The following is a 22,345-nucleotide window of genomic DNA, read 5'->3' as shown; positions in this document are numbered from 1 at the left end:
ATCAATAGGGGTCATCTGCTGGTGATTACCAACCTCTCTATCAACTTTCATGATCCTAGGCCCAAGCGTTCTTGAGTTATCATCCGGAAACTGTTTTACTAATCAGGTTCACTGTGACCTTGACCTTTGACATACAGATCTCAAAATCAATAGGGGTCATCTGCTGGTGATGACCAACCTCACTATCAACTTTCATGATTCTAGGGCCAAGCGTTCTTGAGTTATCATCCGGAAATGGATTGGTCTACATACAGACCGACAGACCGACATACAGACCAACTGACATCTGCAAAACAAAATACCCCTCTTTCTTCGAAGGGGCGCATAATAAATGTCTGATCAAGGACAAGAACTGGTGACACTGTGATCTGGATGCTTATCATGTCAGCTGGGTATACTTTGTATAAGATCTTTTAATAAAGTTAATTAATGATATAGAATACACATAATTCAAGATACAGAATACGAAGACTACACCACAATTTCAAAACAGACAGACAGACAAACAACACAAATATACAAAAGCAAATAAATATTTAATTTACATCAATTATTAATGGCCTGTCTATTTCTATAAGTTCAACATCAGAGTCATTATCAGAGTTATTTTGAACGTCTTCGCTTTTAATGTGTATCTCTCCAAAATTTCTTTCATCTTTTTCCACTAAATTGGCTTTAGTACTGCCAAAGTTATCAGACACAATGCTGTTTATTTCTTCAACTGTCATTTCTGTGTAACCTACAGCCACAGAGTCAGCAGTATCATTTGTGTCCTGACTACTGTCAAACTCAAACCCATTTCTGGTATCATCCGAATTATATTCCGAACTGGATATTATAATACTATTAGACAAATCTTCTTCCATTTTGAATTCTGTCCGAGGAGGAAGTTCGGGAATTTTAACTTCGGAGTTGAGAATAGATCTCAGCTTTTCGTTTGAAACTGAATCGTCAACTTCAGATCCAGTTGCCCATAATCTCAGGAATTGCTGCTGCTGTTCCAGTGTCGATATAATTGCATTCAGTGCGTTTTTACGCTCACTCAGTCTCTTCACCTCCTGTTTGATAAAAAATACCTTACTATGTACATATAATTTCCTAAGTATTGATACATTTGAAATAGATAGCAAACTTCTGATTGTTTTGCATGAAAAATGTGTTTCCGACTACTTAATACAACAAAATCATAAACTGCCACAGGTAAAGGGCCATAACTCCAGGGAAAATCACTGAACCATAACATTCAAACAGTATACACAACTAGACTTGGCAGTGGTAACTCCTCTGAAGTTTGGTGGAATTTCAACCAGTGGTACAAGAGAAGTAGCATAAATATCAAAGAATATAACAAATCAAGGGTCATGACTCTGCCAAAAATGAATATTAAAATCTGAACACTACAATGATATGCACTATTACACTTCACACTAATCATGTGCTAGATTTTGTAAAATTAAACCTAATTGTACACAACAAGTAGTGCCAACACTGTAAAATATGACAAATCAAGGGCCATAACTCTGCTGAAAATCACTGAACATGCACTTGTTGATGACATGCGTAACTAGGCTTGGCACTGATAACTCATGTAAGGTTTAGTGGATAACACCTAACAGGGTAAGAAAAGTTGATAAAATATAATTAAATTTGACAAATAAAGGACCATAACTCCCATGAAAATCACTGACCCAAAAAATGCTGACAGTATACAAAAATAAGATTTGGCACTGATCACATCTGTAAGATTTGGCGGAAATATACCTTATTATCAAAGAGAAGTGGCCAAAACATCATAAAATTTGACAAATCACGGCCCATAACACTGCCGAAAATGCAGATGATATGCACAACTAGGCATGGCAATGATCACTCTTAAAAGTTCAGTGTAAATCTGCCTGATGGTGTTGGAGCAGTTGCACGGACAAACTTTATAACAGACAGACACAGTCTGACAGCACTAAATCAATACGTCTACGCCACCACATAATAAATACAACCCATCAAACAAACAATGTTTCGCTTTTATATTTCTTTTCTATTTGACCGAACTGTTTCATCACAGTAAATGCAAGGCAAGGTTTTTCTATAATTTGACAAAGTGACCTGCTTTTTTCATCCCAGATATCAAAATTTCATGTTTGACTTAGATTTCATAAAGACAAACATCCTCAACACATAAATTAAGGAAGTAATTGTGACTTCTAGATTTTTCTTAGACAGTTGCCTAGTTTCAAACTTCACTTACATTTCATAAAGCCATTTTGGTCAGGTTTCATATAGATTAAGCCTAACAAAAAAAAATTGTTTCCAGTAACATGCTAAAAAAAAATGAGGGTAGGCAGGTCGGTATTTTTTTTTTTGTAATTTTTTTATTAAGTGGGACTTTTCGGAAATTATTTTTGTATCAAAAAATAAATACAAAGTAGGCAGTTATGACTTTTGAGCATCAGTAAATTGATTTCTAACATCACTGACCATGTTTAAAGCATAAAAAGTGCAGTTTTGCAACTTTTTGTTAAAAAGTTAAAATTCTCCAAAACCATAAAAACATTTAGGGTCGGGCCAAAAATTTAGGGTAGGTCGCGATACCGTAAACAAACATTTTTTTAGGCCTTAGCTAGAAAATGTGCCTTTTTGTGTGTTTTCTATGACTTGCTCTTGTGACCTACGTTTTGATTTTAGATATCCCGCTAGATTTTATTAGGGCAAACATTCTGACCAGTTTTCATACATGTCAGGAAGAAAATCTGGCTTCTAGTGTGTTCATAACTGTTTTCTATAATTTGACCCAGTGACTTACATTTAGATCCAAAATGACCTAGTTTCAAACTTGACCTACATTTCACAAACATTTCTACTGAAGATGAGAGCAAAAATGTGACCTCTAGAGTGTTATAAAGGCTTTTCTATTATCTGACATAGTGACCTAGTTTTTTACCTCAGCTGATCAAGTTTGAAGCTTAATTTCATAAAGATAATCATTCTGGCTAGGTTTGATAATGACAGGTCCATTAATGTGACCTCTACACTATTAACAGTAAAATTCTTGCAGATGCATGACATACTAGCCTTGTAATTCACTGAAGTAGAGCAATCATAACAGATTACCCTGAACGCAACATGTTGTGCTCTTATGAACTTTAAAGGTAAAGGTTTCTTATATAACATTAATCAATTTTGCAGCTGATGAAAGTTCCCACCTAGAAAGGGCTTTGCTAATGGCAAGTGTCATATTTATTTCCTGAACAGTATCAACATGGGTAATCACTCAGCAATGAACACTACTTGGGATATCAGGTGCAATCTGAAATTGAACCATATTTGATAGCACAGGGCTCCAACCTGCTAAACACTGCATATCCCTATTTACAAATAATTACCATTACATGTACATAGTAAAATTATCATTATATACCTGTGTCAAACTTTCCTCTTCCAATTTCCTTTTTTCTCGACATTTTCTTGCAGCTCGGTTGTTTGAGACGCGTCTCTTAATCATCTTTTCAATTTCTTCTTCTGACATCTGAAATATACCGTAAGGAATACTGACATCTGTAATATACCACAGGAATACTGACATCTGAAATATACTGTAGGCATACTGACATCTGTAATATACCATAGGAATACTGACATCTGTAATACACCATAGGAATACAGACATCTGAAATAAACCATAGGAATATTGATATCTGTTATATACAATAGGAATACTGACATCTGTAATACACCACAGGAATACTGGCATCTGTTATATACCATATGAATACTGACATCTGTTATATATCATAGGAATACTGACATCTGCAATATACCATAGGAATACTGATATCTGTAATACACAACATGAATACTGACATTTGAAATATACCATAGGAATACTGACATCTGTAATACACCATAGGAATACAGACATCTGAAATAAACCATAGGAATATTGATATCTGTTATATACAATAGGAATACTGACATCTGTAATACACCACAGGAATACTGGCATCTGTTATATACCATATGAATACTGACACCTGTTATATATCATAGGCATACTGACATCTGTAATATAACATAGGAATACTGATATCTGTAATACACCACAGGAATACCTACATCTGAAATATGGTATATATACCATAGAAGTACTGAGATCTGTAATATACCATAGATGTACTCAGTACCACTGCTTATGTACTTTTCCCTTTTTAAACACCCTGCCCTATTCAAACTCTAGAATAAACACTATACTGACATCTGAAATATACCCTAGGTGTCTGACGTCAGTACTAAAATGTAGGAATTCTTACATCTGTAACACACCATAGGAGTACAGACATCTGTATCACACCAAAGGAGTACTGAGATCTGAAATATACCATAGGAATACTGATATTTGCAATATACCATTAGGAATACTGACATCTTTAATATACCAAGGTAATACTGACATCTGTAATATAATCTGAAGTACTGACATATGTAATATACCGTAGGATTACTGACATCTGCAATATACCATAGGAATACTGACATCTTAAAATAATACTGACATCTGTAATACACAACAGGAGTGCTGACATCTGTAATATACCATAGGAATACTGACTTCTTAAAATAATACTGACATCTGTAATACACAACAGGAGTGCTGACATCTGTAATATACCATAGGATTACTGACATCTGAAATATACCATAGGAATACTGACATCTTAAATATACCATAAGGAATATTGACACCTGTAATACACAACAGGAGTGCTGACATCTGAAATATACCAACAAAATACTGACATCTGTAAAAACCATAGGAATACTGACATCTGTAATACACTGTAGAAATTCTGAATGGTCTGACATCTGTAATACACCACAGGATTACTGACATCTTCAATATACCATAGTAATACTGACATTTGTAACAAGCCTTAGAAACACTGACATCTATAATATACCATGGTAATACTGACATCTGTAACATGCCTTAGGAATACTGACATCTGTAATATACCACAGGAAGAGACCATACAAGGGACTGACAAAAAGTAGGTCAGATTTTTGTATTTAGAATGACAAGAAATACACTGAACTGCTGATATACCATGTGCCCAAAACTTTCAATATTTTTCAACATTTATTTTAAGATGGTGAACACTTCTCCCAGTCCACTGACCTTAAAAATCATAAATTTGCTTGACTATAACTTATAAGAATAGTTTGTTGTTTCCATGTGAAAAACTATGTACTAATTAGACTGGGGTGAAAATGCCTCTCTGAATGTTTTGTACTTGGTCACTTAAATTGTCCCTCTTTAAAAAAGAATGCCATTTGCAAATCAATACAAGAGGGCCATGATGGCCCTATATCGCTCACCTGTTATCATTGCACTTGAGGACAAGAAGGTCCTCAGAAACAATATCTAAGTCCAATGGAAAGGAAGAACAAAGGGAAGAAATTTAACCAAAAATAAAAAAAAAATTCTTACAAGGTACAGATATGTCAAAATACACCTAAAAATTGGAGGTACCATCCATGTTGTACCACAGAAGAGTGGCCTCGGATTTTCCCAACAGCCAATAATAAACAAGAGATCACAGAGTGATCTTGGCGCCCACCAATGTACCATTTTTGAGTGTTCCGAATTTCAAGACTTAATGGCTAGCTCAAGGTTAAATTTCATTTCCGTACACAACACTGTGCATGTGGTCCAAATTCGAAAGCTGTAGCTTGAGAAATGTGAAGGTAGGTCACTAGATCAATTTCACAAACAAAGTTCTTTGTACACAAAACTATATGCATGTGCATCAAGTTTGAAGGCTGTAGCTTGAGAAATCTGAAAGTAGGTCACTAGGTCAATCTTAAGGTCAAAGTTTATTTCGGTACACAAAACTATGCAAGTGGTCCAAATTTGAAGGCTGTAGCTTGAGAAATGTGAAAGTTGGTCACTAGGCCAAAATCAAGGTCAAATTACACTTCAGAACACAAATCTATGCATGTGGTCCAAATTTAAAGCCTGTACCTTCAAAAATGTGAAAGTAGGTCACCAGGTCAATGTCAAGGTCAAAGTTTGTTTCGGTACACAATCCTATGCATGTGGTCTAAATCTGAAGCCTGTAGCTACAGAAATGTGAAAGTAGGTCACTAGGTCAATCTTAAGGTCAAAGTTCATTTCGGTACACAAAACTATGCAAGTGGTCCAAATTTGAAGGCTGTAGCTCGAGAAATGTGAAAGTAGGTCACTAGGTCAAAATCAAGGTCAAATTTTATTTCAGAACACAGAACTATGTATGTGGTCCAAATTTGAAGCATGTACCTTCAAAAATGTGAAAGTAGGTCACTAGGTCAATCTTAAGGTCAAAGTTCATTTCCGTACACAAAACTATGCATGTGGTCCAAATTTGAAGGCTGTAGCTTGAGAAATGTGAAAGTAGGTCACTAGGTCAAAATCAAGGTCAAATTTCTTTCAGAACACGAAACTATGCATGTGGTCCAAATTTGAAGCCTGTACCTTCAAAAATGTAAAAGTAGGTCACTAGGTCAATGTCAAGGTCAAAGTTTTTTTCAGTGCACAAAACTATGCATGTGGTCCAAAATCGAAGGTTGTAGCTACAGAAATGTGAAAGTAGGTCACTAGGTCAAAATCAAGGTCAACCCATGTCAAGGTTCATCTTGCCACTCAAAACCATACACGTGGTCCAAATCTGAATGTTGTAGGTTATTGACAAGATTTTAAAAGCTTTTTCCTATACAAGTCTATATGAACCATATGACCCCCAAGGCGGGGCCATATTTGACCGTAGGGGGATAATTTGAACAAACTTGGTAGAGAACCACTAGATGATGCTACATTAAAAATGCCAAAGCCCTAGGCTTTGTGGTTTGGACCAGAAGATTTTCAAAGTTTTTCCCTATATAAGTCTATGTAAATCATGTGACCCCCGGGGCGGGGCCATATATGACTCTAGGGGAATAATTTGAACAATCTTAGTAGAAGACCACTAGATGATGTCACATACAAAATATCAAAGCCCTAGGCCCTGTGGTTTTGAACAAGAGGTTTTTCATAGTTTTTCCCTATATAATTCTATATAAACCATGTGACCCCAGGTGCGGGGCCATATTAGATTCCAGGGTAACAATTTGAATCATCTTGGTAGAGGACCACTAGATGATGCTTCATACCAAATATCAAAGCCCTAGGCTCTGTGGTTTTGGACAAGAAGATTTTCAAAGTTTTTCCCTATATAAATCTAAGTAAATTATAGAAATAAACAAAGGGCCATAACTCATTCAAAAACTGTTGAACCAGTCTGATTTTCAGGGGGACACAACTAGGGTACCAATACATCATTCTGACAAAGTTTGGTCAAAATCCCCCTGGTAGTTTCTGAGGAGATGCGATAACGAGAAATTGTTAACGGAAGGACGGACGGAAGGACGACGGACCATGGACGCAGAGTGATTTGAATTGCCAGCCATCTGATGATGGTGGGCTAAAAAGTTACTAAAAATAAGCTATTTATAGTAACGTAAAAGGGAAGTAATTAAAAAGAAAATTATTGTAAGTGAACAAAAGAAGGATCTGCCAAATAAATCTGTTGACATAAATGAAATTTCAGATCAGTATCTTCATTAGTTACGGAGATATACCCATTTTAATTTGAAATAAAGGGAGGTAATTTGATATAAAATCAGTCCATAGTTATCTACCCTGATTGGCTCAGTCCAACTAATGACAATATTGAAATTTCAAATAAGTCCTATAAGTACTTACTGATATAAATCCATTTTGATTACAATCAGGGGAGGTAATCAGATATAAAATAACTCTGGAAACTACGATTGGATCTGATTTGCCATGGAATCCAAGATTTATTGTTATTGAAGATATTTTGGAAGTTTGTATCAAATAAAACCATAAATGAAGTCTCTATATGGCTGCAAAAGCCAAAATAGCGAATTTTGGACCTTTAAGGTGCCATAACTCTGGAACCCATGATGGAATCTGGCCAGTTGAAGAAAGGAACCAAGATCTTGTGGTGATACAAGTTGTGTGCAAGTTTGGTTAAAATCAAATCATAAATGAAGCTGCTATTGTGCAGACAAGGTCAAAATAGCTTATTTTGGCCCTTTCAGGGGCCATAACTCTGGAACCCATTAAGGAATCTGGCCGGTTCAACAAAAAATCTTATGGCGACACAAGTTTTGTGCAAGTTTGATTATATTCAAATCATAAATGAAGCTGCTATTGTGCAGACAAGGTCAAAATAGCTAATTCTGGCCCTTTCAGGGGCCATAACTCTATAACGCATTAAGGAATCTCACCAGTTCAAGACAGGAACCAAGACCTTATAGTGATACAAGTTGTATGCAAGTTTGGTTAAAATCAAATCATAAATGAAGCTGCTATTGTGCAGACAAGGTCAAAATAGCTAATTCTGGCCCTTTCAGGGGCAATAACTCTGGAACCCATAATGGAATCTGTACAGTTCAAGAAAGGAACCAAGATCTTATGGTGTACAAGTTGTGTGCCAGTTTGGTAAAAATCAAATCATAAATGAAGCTGCTATTGTGCAGACAAGGTCAAAATAGCTAATTCTGGCCCTTTCAGGGGCAATAACTCTGGAACCCATGCTGGAATCTGGCCAGTTCAAGAAAGGAACCAAGATCTTATGGTGATACAAGTTGTGTGCCAGTTTGGTAAAAATCAAATCATAAATAAAGCTGCTATTGTGCAGACAAGGTCAAAATAGCTTATTCTGGTCCTTTCAGGGGCCATAACTCTGGAACCCATAATGGGATCTGGCCAGTTCAAGAAAGGAACTGAGATCTTATGGTGATACAAGTTGTGTGCAAGTTTGGTTAAAATAAAATCATAAATGAAACCACTATCGTGCAGACAAGAAATTGTTGACAGACGCAAGCACGGACGCACGGACTGACAACAGACGACGGATGAAGGGTGATCACAAAAGCTCACCTTGTCACTATGTGACAGGTGAGCTAAAAAAACCAAACAATTGATGAAAATATGTTAAAACTAGTTACTTGAAATTTCAGCACTGGGACTTTATTGCAAAATTTATGCAATAATAGAATTAGACCAAATATGACCATTATCAGGTACCAGTAGACAAAACATAGTCAAGGTGATGTCAGTTAAAAAAAGTCATCCGATTAACTTGTTTAACTTGACATAGTTTGTTTTTAATACTTCACACCAAACATATTACTGGTATAACTGATCTAAAAACAAAGAATAATATTATTATACCAATGTATGGGTCTCAGTCAACTACTTGTCTTGTTTTGGTGACTGTTTGTGTAATCTGAATATCCATTCATTCATAAAAAAAGTTCTAGATGAATGAGAAATATTTCATGAAGATGCAGTAAAAATGCGATTTCTAGAGGGCTGATCTTTTTTTCTTCTGTTTACTGTTCACTTCAGATTTTAAGTTTGGAAAGGAAAACATACTCCATAAGGAAAAATATTTTAACCAGATTTCATAAAGATCAGACAGAAAATGTAACCTCTAGAGTGTAAGGTTTTCCCATGATTGTAAAAAGTGACTTAGTTTGCCCTAAATGAGCTACTTCTGATTTTGCCTCAATGATAAAAAGTAGATATTTTACTAGCTTTCATGTAAGTGAGCTAGTAAATGTTGCCTCTCAGAAAATTTCTTTCAAATCATGCAGATTTAAAATTGCATAACATTATTTATTCCCCTTTGTAGAAATTCTGAGATTATCCCCCTTTCCTGAAAAAAAAGCACATTCCCTTCCTTCTTAGAAAAATTACCCCTGTAAAGTTAAAAACCCTTTACAGATATTAATCTTCATGAACTGACATAATAATGATAATATGAAGTAAAGTCGCAAGTATAAGTGGCAGATATTCATTTAAGAATGTCAAACATTTGAAACTTGTTCTGGTTTTTTTAATTACGACTTTGTCATGCTGTGCTCACAGATGTCGAAATAGTTCAAGGTACTTGCAGTTCATTCACTATCAGTAAGTGCAGATATACAAACAACGCAATATACAATATTCAAGCTACGATTTGCAATATAACAAAATCTAAAACATCAGAAAAACATTCCAATATGAACTTCACACGTATGCCACTATGGATATTTAAAAGAAAATCATACAAAAAATTTAAGGTAAAGTAAATGTTTTAGAAAACATAATAACACATATGGCAATGAAGCATCTAATATTTACACAATACTAATACATGTTTTAGTCGTACTGGAATTAAGCAATGCCTTCATGCTCAAATGTTTATAACTTCAATATTATTATTATTACGGCTGTCTGTTTAGATGCAATCTTAATTTTTTTTTATTTACAAACAAATGAAGGTCCACATGTAGGTTTTACTGATTGCTCATTACTAACATCTTATACAGACCTTCATATTCTGTGCGGCTTCCTGCCTTTGATTTTCTTCCTTCATTAAGTCAATCATCGTTTTTCCTTGAATCATACGTCTCTGTAAGATTGCCTGTTTCAGTTCGTGCCTCAATGCTTGACATGGCAAGTTTGAACTTTTTTCGGCATTCGCCGTCACAGACCCTCCTTGCATCGGGTTATGAATAGAAGTGAATGGCATGTGAATACTTGTACTCTTTGAAACAACTGGCGACTGCGGGCTTAGATTGCTCAAAGTGTATAATGGGAGCTTAATAACTGGGGCTTCAACCTTGGACTGGCCAGCTGATGGCCATGGATTAGTTTCTTCACGATTTCCAGCGTCTTGGTCAGATGTTGAAGTGACAGTGCAAGTGCTGGATGGTTTGACTCTGCCTACATCACTGCTTTTCTTCTCTTTCAATGGTGATGTTGTCTGAAGATAAAATAAATCTTTTATCTATAATAAAGTATAACAAACAGACAAATTCAGTGAACAGAACTTATCATTTCCAAATGGGTGGCAGTTTGGTCCCAATGTCTCATTCATTATTGATATTGATAATTCGGAAGTCAGTGCTAACATTGGACCCATCTGTTGAACCTTGATGTTCATGCCAGCTGCCTATATACCAAGTTTGGTCTCTAAACCTCATTCCTAACTTTCAGTTAATGAGCGAAAGCATTTTCCAATATTTAGCAAAAATGACCTTGCCTGGATTTAGCGTACGGCAAAAGAAATGATTTTATTAATTAAATGCAACAGGTGAGTAAATTTATTACAACGGCAACGTTACAATCTTTCTAAACTTAGAATATGATACATGTATTAAAACATCTGTCAGACATGATTCCAAAAAATTGACTTAAAATCAGCTCGAAATATGTTAATCTCTTTAGTCATGGGCAAATATCTAGGCAAATATCTTGTAAACAAGCGCAAGGACCTATACTTTATATTTCACTATATTTTGGGTTGTATGTTTATTTACGACTGTGAAAAGTTTCATTAAAATCTACAGTGTAGAAAAAATTCTATTTTCGAAAATGTTATCAAATTTGTGATTTTCCCTTAGCCTCCTACATTGTGTTATGGACACTTGTGCTAGGTCATATTTTTTCAAATCAGTTCAGCAAAAAATTTAGCAAACGACCCCACCTTTTTTATTTACAGAATTTTCTAAGCAAACTCTGAAGTTTTCAAAAATCAAATTTTAATCTAATTCTATATGGTAGAAAAAAATGTTGAGCCAAATGTTTAGAGCTAACTTAACAGATGCTATTAAGCAGCAAAACTGGACCTCTCACAAAAATACCCTACGTAAGTACTAAAGACCCTGACTCTAGTGTTCATCAAGTAACCTCAATGAAACTTGGAAGTCTGAAAAATACTCTGTGTACAATACCCTTTTCCAATTTAGATAAGGTGGGTGTATCTTGCGGTAATGCACAGTATTTTAAATTGACTTAAAGTAATTGGTGTAAACATTCCATGCACATTACTTTCAGAATAATCAAATGAGCCCCGCCATGAGAAAACTAACATAGTGCATTTGCGACCAGCAGATAAATAAAATTTTTAGCTCATAACTTTATTTTCACATTTAATAACAAACACTTAAGAACTTTGTTTTAAGAACTTCATTCAATTTCTTTTACATTTTACTACTACTTTCAAATTAAGCTGTCATGAATAAGATACTGTCCTACTACTTAACTGTAACAACTCGAAATAATGAGCCGCGCCATGAGAAAACCAACAGTGTGCTTGCGACCAGCATGGTCCGCTCAAGCCTACGCAATTAGAGGAATTGTTAGCTTCAAAGCATGATCATGGACTAGCTGTACAAAGCCAGGATGTGCTGTGATCCCTTGATCCTGCTGGTCGCAAATGCATTATGTTGGTTATATCACGGTGCAGCTCAAATGTGGATTTGAATCCACAGACTAAAATTCACTCATTTTAAAAGGACATTTTAACCTTGGTTCTGACTAAGTTTGGTGAACTTCTAAGAAGGGTTAATTAAGACAACAAGATAGCTTTAACCAAGTTTGATGAACATCCGACAAGAGCTTCATAAAAATGTTGTTTAAAGGTTTTGTTTTAAGCTCTGGTAGCCGGGCCTACATATAAATTCATTCAAAATACAACCATTGGATAAACTTTCCATTTCATGCAATGATGCTACAGACCAAGTTTGGTGAATATCAATAATCAGTTATCAACTCTTTTTAAAAGTAGACAACATAAATGTGACACTAGACTCAGGACAGTCACAATAACTCACCAACAAGGCTCTGATGCAGGACAGCTAAAAGGGAAAATGTTAAAAACTCAATTAATTTCTGAGTCCAAGACAAAAACATACACATGGTAAAAAGGTTATTAAACTTATTGCTACACCAACCTTTGATAAAATGCTTTCCTCTGGTACACTAGTTGTACTGTCTGTTCCAAATTTCGCATCCGTCTGCAAAGATGTCTTTATATCATCTGGTCTCTCTTTACAGATTAAAATCTGAACCTATTAAAAACGAAAATAAAATCAAAATTAGTAACTAGGTTGTATTGAAAGCAGTGACCAGTAATTTCCATTAATTTTGTGAACTTCAGTACTTCTCTTTTTCTTTGGCCAGCAATGTAGCTCATCTGAGGGTATCTGTACCAGCAAAAGAAGGCCAAAATCGCACAGAGAGAATACATATGCAAAGAAAAATTGCCAACTGTCATTAAAATATACAGGTAACAAGTAAGTCCTTCTTAGTTATAAAAAGAGGGCCATATGACAGCCCTAGATCTCTTAACTGAGTCTCACAGACGAAAATTATCCCGGCAATCTGAAATATGACTAGTGACCTCAAGTAGCCCAGTTTTGAATCTGATACAGATTTCATAGTGACAAATACTCTGACAAAGTTTTTTGAAGATCCAGTAGGAAAAAAATGTGGCCTCCTAACAAAGTTTTTCTATAATTTGACCGAGGGACCTACTTTCTGAACCCAGACAATCTGGTTTTGAACTTGTCTCAGATTTTACCAAGATAAATACATGTTATGATTATTAAAGTGCCATTTAGACTGGGCAAAAAATCTAGAATGTTTCAAACAGTAAAACGGTTGACAAGTTATGATGATGACACACAATCACCTTGAACAATGTGACTACTAACTTACCAAACTCTGAATTAGACTTTAATATTTAGTTTTGTTTTAACATTGTTTATTTATTTATTTATTTGGGTTTTACGGCGCACCAACACAGTATAGGTTATATGGCGCCAAACAGGACTACAAATTTTGCTTTCACATCTCATTTACATCGAAATAAAAAATGAGGAATGGAATCAAAATTTGTATACCTGCTGGAATCACAGAGTTACAGCAAAACCAAGTGTTAAGACCCTATTAGTCGCCTCTTATGATCATGCAAGGGTAAGGCAGTGGTTCCAATTCTTTTCATACACAGATCGTCCCAGAACCACATGGGGCCTTGTTTTAACATTGTATTTTATACCTAATATAACATATCTAAACTAGAGCTATCACTGAAGGTGATGAATGTAAAACCCACCACCCCTCCTGACACAGTACATTGTAGAGACCGTACCATAGCTCTTCGCATACTTTGATTTTTCAAACTAAAGTGATTTTTACAAGTGCACCGGTTACGATAAAAATGTAAACAACGGACTCTGTCTATGAAACTTTGAAATGAATGAATGACAGTCGATCTCAGTCATGATACTGATTGACAGTGAATGCTAATGACTCCATGTGTTGCAGAAAGGTATTTAGTTTGTAACTGTAATTTCCGATCAATTGAAATCCTCTCAAAACTGGTAAAATAATTACTTATATTTGGACAAATCTCATCGTCTTTGCCGTTCGGCAGCTGCAAAAAGGGCAAATATAAAAGAGTCAGTATAAGTAATATTTCACTGGTACTGCCAGTTAGTAAGTTCATACTCTGAACAACACGTCAGAGAAATTTGGGCAGATTTGACCAATTATGACGTTGGCAGCATTAGATTATATTTTTTCTTTACACAAAAATTGCCGTTAGGTAACAAAGCGAATACGCCGATAATCCGGAGTTCACCGATTATTGTTCCAGTTCACGCAATGTAATCCAGCAATTAAACTGCATAGCTATTAGCTACTGCTGTTATAGGGAAGTGGTAGAGTGTCTGCCTTAGGGGTGAGAGGTCCTGGGTTCGAGTCCCAGTTAGAGCTTAACTATTTAGATTCTGCTAAAACATAGTTTTGCTGTTAATAGACTGTTCCAGATGTTCTAAATTTTTAGCACACAGTATCATGGATCAGTATTTAGCAATCCAGATCAAAGTTGAATGTTAAATCAAATGCACCCAATTAGAAAATATTGACTATATTATGTCCCTTTGATGTTTATGCTCTCCATGTTCAAGAAGAGTTACATTTCCTTGATCACACAATTTTCGTTATCATGAAAATATTAAATGCTCATAACTCCGCACTTCTGGTTAAAATATTGTCTATATTTCTGTTTTTGAGAAATATATGGACATTTCTCTTCATTTCAAAGCTTTTTAACTTCAAACCTATGATTTGAAAAACTTAGGTACTATCTCTATACATTGCAATTTGACACACACAATATTGCATAATTATATGGACTGTATGTATACAGACTCTGTTATATAGTATACTATAGTAACAAAAAACAAAATCCCATAACTCTGCGGAATATTTTTCTGAAAGAACCTAACATGCACCATGTACAAGTAACACTGGTACTGATCACTTGTGTGAAGTTTCATTAAATTGTGTGCAATGGTTCGGGATATTAGGGGTTCACAAGATTGCATATGCAAACTCTATGTATATAGCATTGTAACACATAACAAAATCCCATAACTCTGCGGAATATTTACCTAAAAGAAAGTAACATTCACCATGCACAAGTAAGGTAAATCAGTTGTACATATATTAGACAAAGGGGTTGACCCAGAGTTCGAAACCATGGCAATGTGTATTCCCTATTAATATTTATGTAGGCTAAACACATGAACTTACTTCTAGACATAGCCCCTCACCTATGAAATAATTTAAGCTTAAACTAAAATGCAAGCCCTTGCTTTATATGAAGTTAAAAAAGAGAAGTTTTGAAAACAGAAACACTGAAGAAACAATTTTTTTTTCTGATTATGCCATGGTGACCTAAACTTTGTCTTAAACCCTTTGCAAGAACAGCATTTGTATAAAGCTTGCCTGTTTCATCAGATGGCCTTTAGAGTTACAAACTTCTTTCAATCTTGGAATAATCTTTTCTTTAAAAATATTAGCTGAAAGAAGGAGATATTACAGCCCACCAGTCTTTACATTAGGGTCCTAAAGATCCTGTATCACTCACCTGACCTAGTTCTTACCATCTAATTTAGTCTAGATAGAGACAAACATTCTTACCCTGTTTTATGTAATTCAGATAGATCAGTTTTTCAATGATTTGACCAAATGACAGTATTTGACCTCAGGTACCCTTCTTTTAAACTTGACCTAGATTCAGTACAGATAAACATTTTTTCAGATCAAGTTGAAAAATTGGCTTCTACAGTGTTAACCAAGCTTTTCTATGATCTGACCTAATGCCCTGGCTTTCTCCCTTAAATGACCCGGTTACAAATTTATCCTTTTTGAGTGTTAACAATGTCTTTCAATGATTTGACCTTGTGAACTAATTTTTGACCTAAATAATCCAGTTTCAAACTTCACCTAAATTTCATTATAATAAGCATTCTGACAAAGTTTTAAGAAGACCAAAAAGAGAATGTGGCCTCTGAATATTAGCAAGGTTTTTTATGGTTTGACCTAGTGTCCTAGTTTTTGACTAAGTAACCCAATTTTGACCTTGACCTAGATTTCATAAAGACAGTTGATTAACAAGGTCTTTCCATGATTTGACCTAGTGACCTAGTTTTTGACCTCATGTAACCCAATTTTGATCTTGATCTAGATTTCACTGAGACTATCATTCAGTGTGAGAAAGTTCTAAGTGTGGCCTCAAAAGAGTTAACAAGGCTTTTCTATGATTTAAGCTAATGACCTAGTTTTTGACCTCTGGTTAACCAGTGTTGAACTCGACCAACATTTCATAGAGAAAAACATTCTGACAAAGTTACATAAAGATGGAATTGAAAATGTCCTCCACAGTGTTAACAAGGTTTCTTTTCTATGATTTGACCTAGTGATCTTGTTTTTGACCTCCGAAAACCCAGTTTTAAATTTGCACTAGATTTCATAGAGACATAACATTCTAACAAAGTTTCATAAAGATGAGGTAGAAAATGATCCATATAAACTGGCCTAGTAGCGACACAGAAAATCTAATGTCAGGCAGTTTGTGGATGTGTTTAACTAGGGCTGTCATCGATAGAAACGATATCGATGTATCAACGATATTTTTTTGTCGATCGATTATCGATTCCCATTTTCAAAAATCGATATTTTACAGAGACAAATATCTATCCAAATAAACACTCAGACCCTAAAAAACAACTTAAGCTCACTAAGTTGTAAATTTGGATAAATTCAAAAATGGAGTGAAGGCAAAATAAAAATGAAAGATGCTATTAAAAATACAAATATAATCAAACAGAAATATGAAAAGTAGGCAATAAAACTAAAAATATCATTTACAGGAAGGTATATAGTATGCATATGAACAAATAGGTCGTTAACCTAACTTAACGACCAAATGACAGTATTTGATATATCGATGTATCGTCGATATTTGTCTTCTGATATATCGGTATCGCCGATATGCCTAAGACCCAGTCAATGACAGCCCTATGTTTAACATCCAATTTTGTAAATTAATGGAAATTTTCAGTGAAGACAGGAGAAATATTATGCTCTATGAACTATCATTGGTAACATTTTCAGTGATCTTTAAAACAAAATGTAATGTTATCTGTTGAAGTGCTTTAAATCGATATTTCTGTATGTTTGTATTAAATCAAATATTGATTGTACAACATGTTCCAGGTAAATTTAACCAACACTTTAATTAAGTTTAAATAGGCATCTTAAGTAATGCATGACTTTAGTAAAGTCATGTGATGATTTCATGTATAAATTACATTTCCAATGCAAAAATGTACATAATTATGGTAAATTAATTTAAGGCCTATATTAAAATGTAGACACATATACACAAATATTTATGTATGCATGCTGATTTCACTGTTCGTCGTATACTGTGCATGTGTATGTCCTCATGGGCTTTTAGCCTACTGGAATTGAATAAATAAAACTTATACTAGTTAAATGGCTTGTGTATAAGTGTATAATGCAGCTGCCATATTTTTTGCTGTAAAAAATGTTAATTTCTTAAGAATAAAAAATCCACTGTTTTGATACAAATGTAGGCCTTAAGTTACAGTAGTGATAATGAGCATTACATTTCATAAAATGGTCACAGTCAGTATATTATAAAAGACTATTAAGAAAGTTTAGGCTGTTAGAAAAACATCACTGTTTGCAGAAAACATGGACGTTCGGCGTTTGCCCACCCGATCACTGTCTTATCAGTTCTAAAAGTAGAAGATACGACAGAATTGTATACAAACACAATCTCTCCTATACATTTCTAGATATATTATAATTATAATGTTTTCTAGAGAGAAAAAATGCCAAAAATTCATTTTGAAATGTTTTTGGCCCTGTGGCTCATTGTCACAGGGGCCAAAAAAAATTCAAAATGACTTTCAAATATATTCATCTCAAAATAAAGTTACCTCTTTTAACTTTTAATATTTATGACATTATTAAACTACTATTATTATAGGGACCGCTAAAGTGCAAGTGCTCCTATAATTGTAATATTATAGGTAATTATAGGTGGGCCGGTGGTCTAGTGGTAACACGCTTGACTGTCAATCCAGAGGTCCGGGGTTCGAATCCCGGTCCAGGCACTGGAAATTTCTGAGATGTTCTTGAGTGTCTCCCACCTGTACTGGTTCTTCCCAGGAAAGTCAACTTCGCATGTATCGGTGTTATACACCTGGAATGTTAAAGAACCAGACTGTCTATTCGCAAAGAACTAGGCTAAGTTAGCCGGACAGGCCTGTATCTTCAAAGGATTTCTCTCTATCTGTTCTGGGGGTTTTATCTCACTCTGTCCCTCTGATCAGATCGCTCTGTGTCTGTACTAGTAGAGGATGAATTTCGCACCCTGTGTGACTGCGTTCGCTATATGTAAAGCGCCTTTGAACGTGTTTATCACGAACTGGCCATAAATTAAAATATAACTTACATGTATCTAAAGGGGATTCAATTCCTCATTAATCTATGTTAAAATTATCAAAAAAATATCCAAAATTACCAGTTTTCTGGTGAGTTCAACCTTTGTATGTACTGTACACGATAAACGTTTACCATGTGTTTACTTCCCATATAAAACCAATCGATAACTTTACATGACTGTGTACTGTGATTTAACTTCCATTATTTTGGTCCTTCAAAGTTTTGACGTTTAGATTGCTCGTCACAAATATAAAACAATTTGAACGTCTAATTATTTTGACTAAAGTGTCGGAAGCGATGAAAATTTCATTGGAAGTTGCTTAAACTATTTTGGTCGTTCGAGTGTTTGACGCAAGTGGGGATATTGTCCATAATGAAAAAAAATCTCAATACTTCCTAGGATCGTGTCAAATTAGTTGGCCTAGAGCATGACCTGATAAGCATAATGGGATATTAAGAGTTTTATAGCTTTAAAACGTTTGCGTAATAAATTAATCAGCCTTGTGTAAAAATTTTTACTGCATATGGAAAGATAAAAGGTCAAGGATTCAGGAAATAATTGCATTAGTCTCATTCAAAATGAGGAATTGGCACAGGAGGGCTTTGTAATATTTTATGATAACTAAAACAAGTTATGAGTTTAAGCAATAACTCAAATGGGTTATAAACTGCGATATCTTGAAACAGTTACACCCCTGATTGATAATGGAATGTGTCAAACTCCACCTCCTTATGTTTTGCATTATTTGAGACCAGTCAAGTTTAAAAATATTAACGATATTCAACTCTCGAGTATAATTATTTGGACAAAGTAAAGTTATGATCCGTGATTCAGATATGTGCCCACCTTTTTTTCTCCTGACAATGCCGTTAGACTTGCGGAGTTCTGCGAGCTTACTAACCCAGGTACCTCCTCCAGACCACTGCACAAGAAGTAGGTCGTTCCGGGTTCAACCGCAACATTCAAACCAAGCTGAGAATTCAGTCGACGGTGGAAAAACTCCGGCTTGCAGATTAATTTAACCGACATTTCCGAATTTAATATAACTTCCGGGATTATATGGACTGCCAAAAACCGTAAGGTAAAACCCAGAGATATCAAAATTAAAAAAGATTTGTGAAATTTATTACACAATCCAACTGATGCTAAAAATAGAATTACGAAACGGTGGCGTAGTGTCAGTTTTATATGCATGATAATCGACATTTTAAGGTACAAACCACTATATTCAACAATATCTTCAGATTGCACATATTCTGTAAAAACAAACAAACAAACAAACAAACAAAACCTATTAACTTCGACATAAGGCATAAACACACTTAATACCTAGTCTTCTTTATTCCATCTAAAACTGAGAAATTTCAAGTACAGGTCTGCAACATACACCAGTTTTGACAAACGGCGTTAGACCCAAAACAAACTAACAAACTTAAAAAGTCAGAAAAGAGAAAAGCAAATTCAAAAGTAAGACTTGTCTTTTGAAATTTCTCAGCTTTTGTTTAGTCCATACTGACTCTATTTCAGCTTACCGAGTTAATATCAAGCTCACAGTCCTTGAAAAAAGATAGTACTAACGTAGATCATGTCTAATATAGGACTCGAACCCGCCATTTCATTCGTTTGTATTGCGTCTCGTATTGTTAAATTTCAAAGTAATAAGAGGTAAATCCAAAATATAGTGGACTTCGTTTTAATTCATTACGAATCAGAAGCTACAAACTTGATGTAAAACTCATATTAAAATATTTGGTTGTATAAATGCGGGATACTTTAACCTCTTCACACACCAATTTCCCCTACAGTACTTTTTAAAATATATTGAAATGTAGCTTAAAAAGAAATAACTTTGGACAACGAAGTCCTTACGTTTTAACGTCGAAATAAAAACTAACAGGAACAGTCGCACTAGTTTTCATTTTGTGCACTACTGGCATTTCTTTGCACCAGATACAGCGCACTATAGGCATTTCTTTGCACCAGATACAGCGCACTATTGGTATTTCTTTGATCCAGATACAGCGCACTATTGGCATTTCTTTGCACCAGATCAGGGTCTTTCAAAAATGAAGTGACCCTGACCAGATACAGCGCATTATTGGCAATTTTTGCAAACGTTTCAGTTCGCTGTTGGAAAAGAAAACCTTTTATAAAACAAGAGATCACAGAGTGATCTTGGCGCCCACCAATGTGCCATTTTTGAGTGTTCCAAATTTCAAGACTTACTGACTAGCTCAAGGTCAAATTTCATTTCCGTACACAACACTTTGCATGTGGTCCAAATTCGAAAGCTGTAGCTAGAGAAATGTGAAAGTAGGTCACTATATCAATTTCAAGGACGAAATGTGAAAGTAGGTCACTAGGTCAAAATCAAGGTCAAATTACACTTCAGAACACAAATTTATGCATGTGGTCCAAATTTAAAGCCTGTACCTTCAAAAATGTGGAAGCAGGTTACTAGGTCAATGTCAAGGTCAAAGTTTGTTTCGGTACACAATCCTATACATGTGGTCTAAATTTGAAGCCTGTAGCTACAGAAATGTGAAAGTAGGTCACTAGGTCAATCTTAAGGTCAAAGTTCATTTCGGTACACAAAACTATGCATGTGGTCCAAATTTGAAGGCTGTCGCTCGAGAAATGTGAAAGTAGGTCACTAGGTTAAAATTAAGGTCAAATTTTATTTCGGAACACAGAACTATGCATGTGTTCCAAATTTGAAGCCTGTACCTTCAAAAATGTGAAAGTAGGTCACTAGGTCAATGTAAAGGTCAAAGTTTGTTTCGGTACACAAAACTATGCATGTAGTCCAAATTTGAAGGCTGTAGCTTGAGAAATGTGAAAGTAGGTCAGTAGGTCAAAATCAAGGTCAAATTCCAATTCAGAACACAAAACTATGCATGTGGTCCAAATTTGAAGCCTGTACCTTCAAAAATGTGAAAGTAGGTCACTAGGTCAAAGTCAAGGTCAAAGTTTTTTTCAGTGCACAAAACTATGCAAGTGGTCCAAATTTGAAGGCTGTAGCTACAGAAATGTGAAAGTAGGTCACTAGGTCAAAATCAAGGTCAACTCATGTCAAGGTTCATCTTGCCACTCAAAACCATACATGTGGTCCAAATTTGAATGTTGTAGGTTATTGACAAGAAGATTTTAAAAGCTTTTCCCTATATAAGTCTATATGAACCATGTGACCCCCAGGGCGGGGCCATATTTGACCCTAGGGGGATAATTTGAACAAACTTGGTAGAGAACCACTAGATGATGCTACATTACAAATGCCAAAGCCCTAGGCTTTGTGGTTTGGACAAGAAGATTTTCAACGCTTTTCCCTATGTAAGTCTATGTAAACCATGTGACCCCCGGAGCGGAGCCATATTTGACCCTAGGGGGATAATTTGAACAATCTTAGTAGAAGACCACTAGATGATGTCATATACAAAATATCAAAGCCCTAGGCCCTGTGGTTTTGAACAAGAGGTTTTTCAAAGTTTTTCCCTATATAAGTCTATATAAACCATGTGACCCCCGGGGCGGGGCCATATTAGACCCCAAGGAAATATTTTGAATCATCTTGGTAGAGGACCACTAGATGATGCTTCATACCAAATATCAAAGCCCTAGGCTCTGTGGTTTTGGACAAGAAGATTTTC

General features: G+C 35.2%; 1 protein-coding gene across 1 annotated transcript; it reads right to left on the bottom strand.

Annotated features, from left to right (window-relative positions):
• Positions 1-395: 395 nt before the first annotated feature.
• On the bottom strand, positions 396-19,860 carry LOC128559496 (uncharacterized). Its single transcript, XM_053551299.1, has 5 exons — positions 19,545-19,860; positions 12,823-12,939; positions 10,416-10,850; positions 3,416-3,523; positions 396-1,058 (listed from the first exon to the last, which is right to left on the bottom strand). Exons 1-5 carry the CDS (start codon positions 19,725-19,727, stop codon positions 537-539), a joined length of 1,365 nt encoding a protein of 454 aa, XP_053407274.1. The 5' UTR covers positions 19,728-19,860; the 3' UTR covers positions 396-536.
• Between the last annotated feature and the right edge of the window lie 2,485 nt (positions 19,861-22,345).

The sequence above is a fragment of the Mercenaria mercenaria genome, chromosome 1 (assembly GCF_021730395.1).
Source record: "Mercenaria mercenaria strain notata chromosome 1, MADL_Memer_1, whole genome shotgun sequence".
Taxonomy (NCBI): domain Eukaryota; kingdom Metazoa; phylum Mollusca; class Bivalvia; order Venerida; family Veneridae; genus Mercenaria; species Mercenaria mercenaria.
This window is presented reverse-complemented; position numbering and strand designations above follow the sequence as displayed.

Excerpts from the sequence above, each read along its gene's own strand:
- LOC128559496 (XM_053551299.1), bottom strand. The coding sequence starts at position 19,727 with ATGTCGGTTAAATTAATCTGCAAGCCGGAGTTTTTCCACCGTCGACTG. Across the intron at positions 10,851-12,822 it reads AGGAAAGCATTTTATCAAAG|ACAACATCACCATTGAAAGA; the intron begins GTTGGTGTAGCA and ends TTTTATCTTCAG. Across the intron at positions 3,524-10,415 it reads AAGCCGCACAGAATATGAAG|ATGTCAGAAGAAGAAATTGA; the intron begins GTCTGTATAAGA and ends GGTATATTTCAG.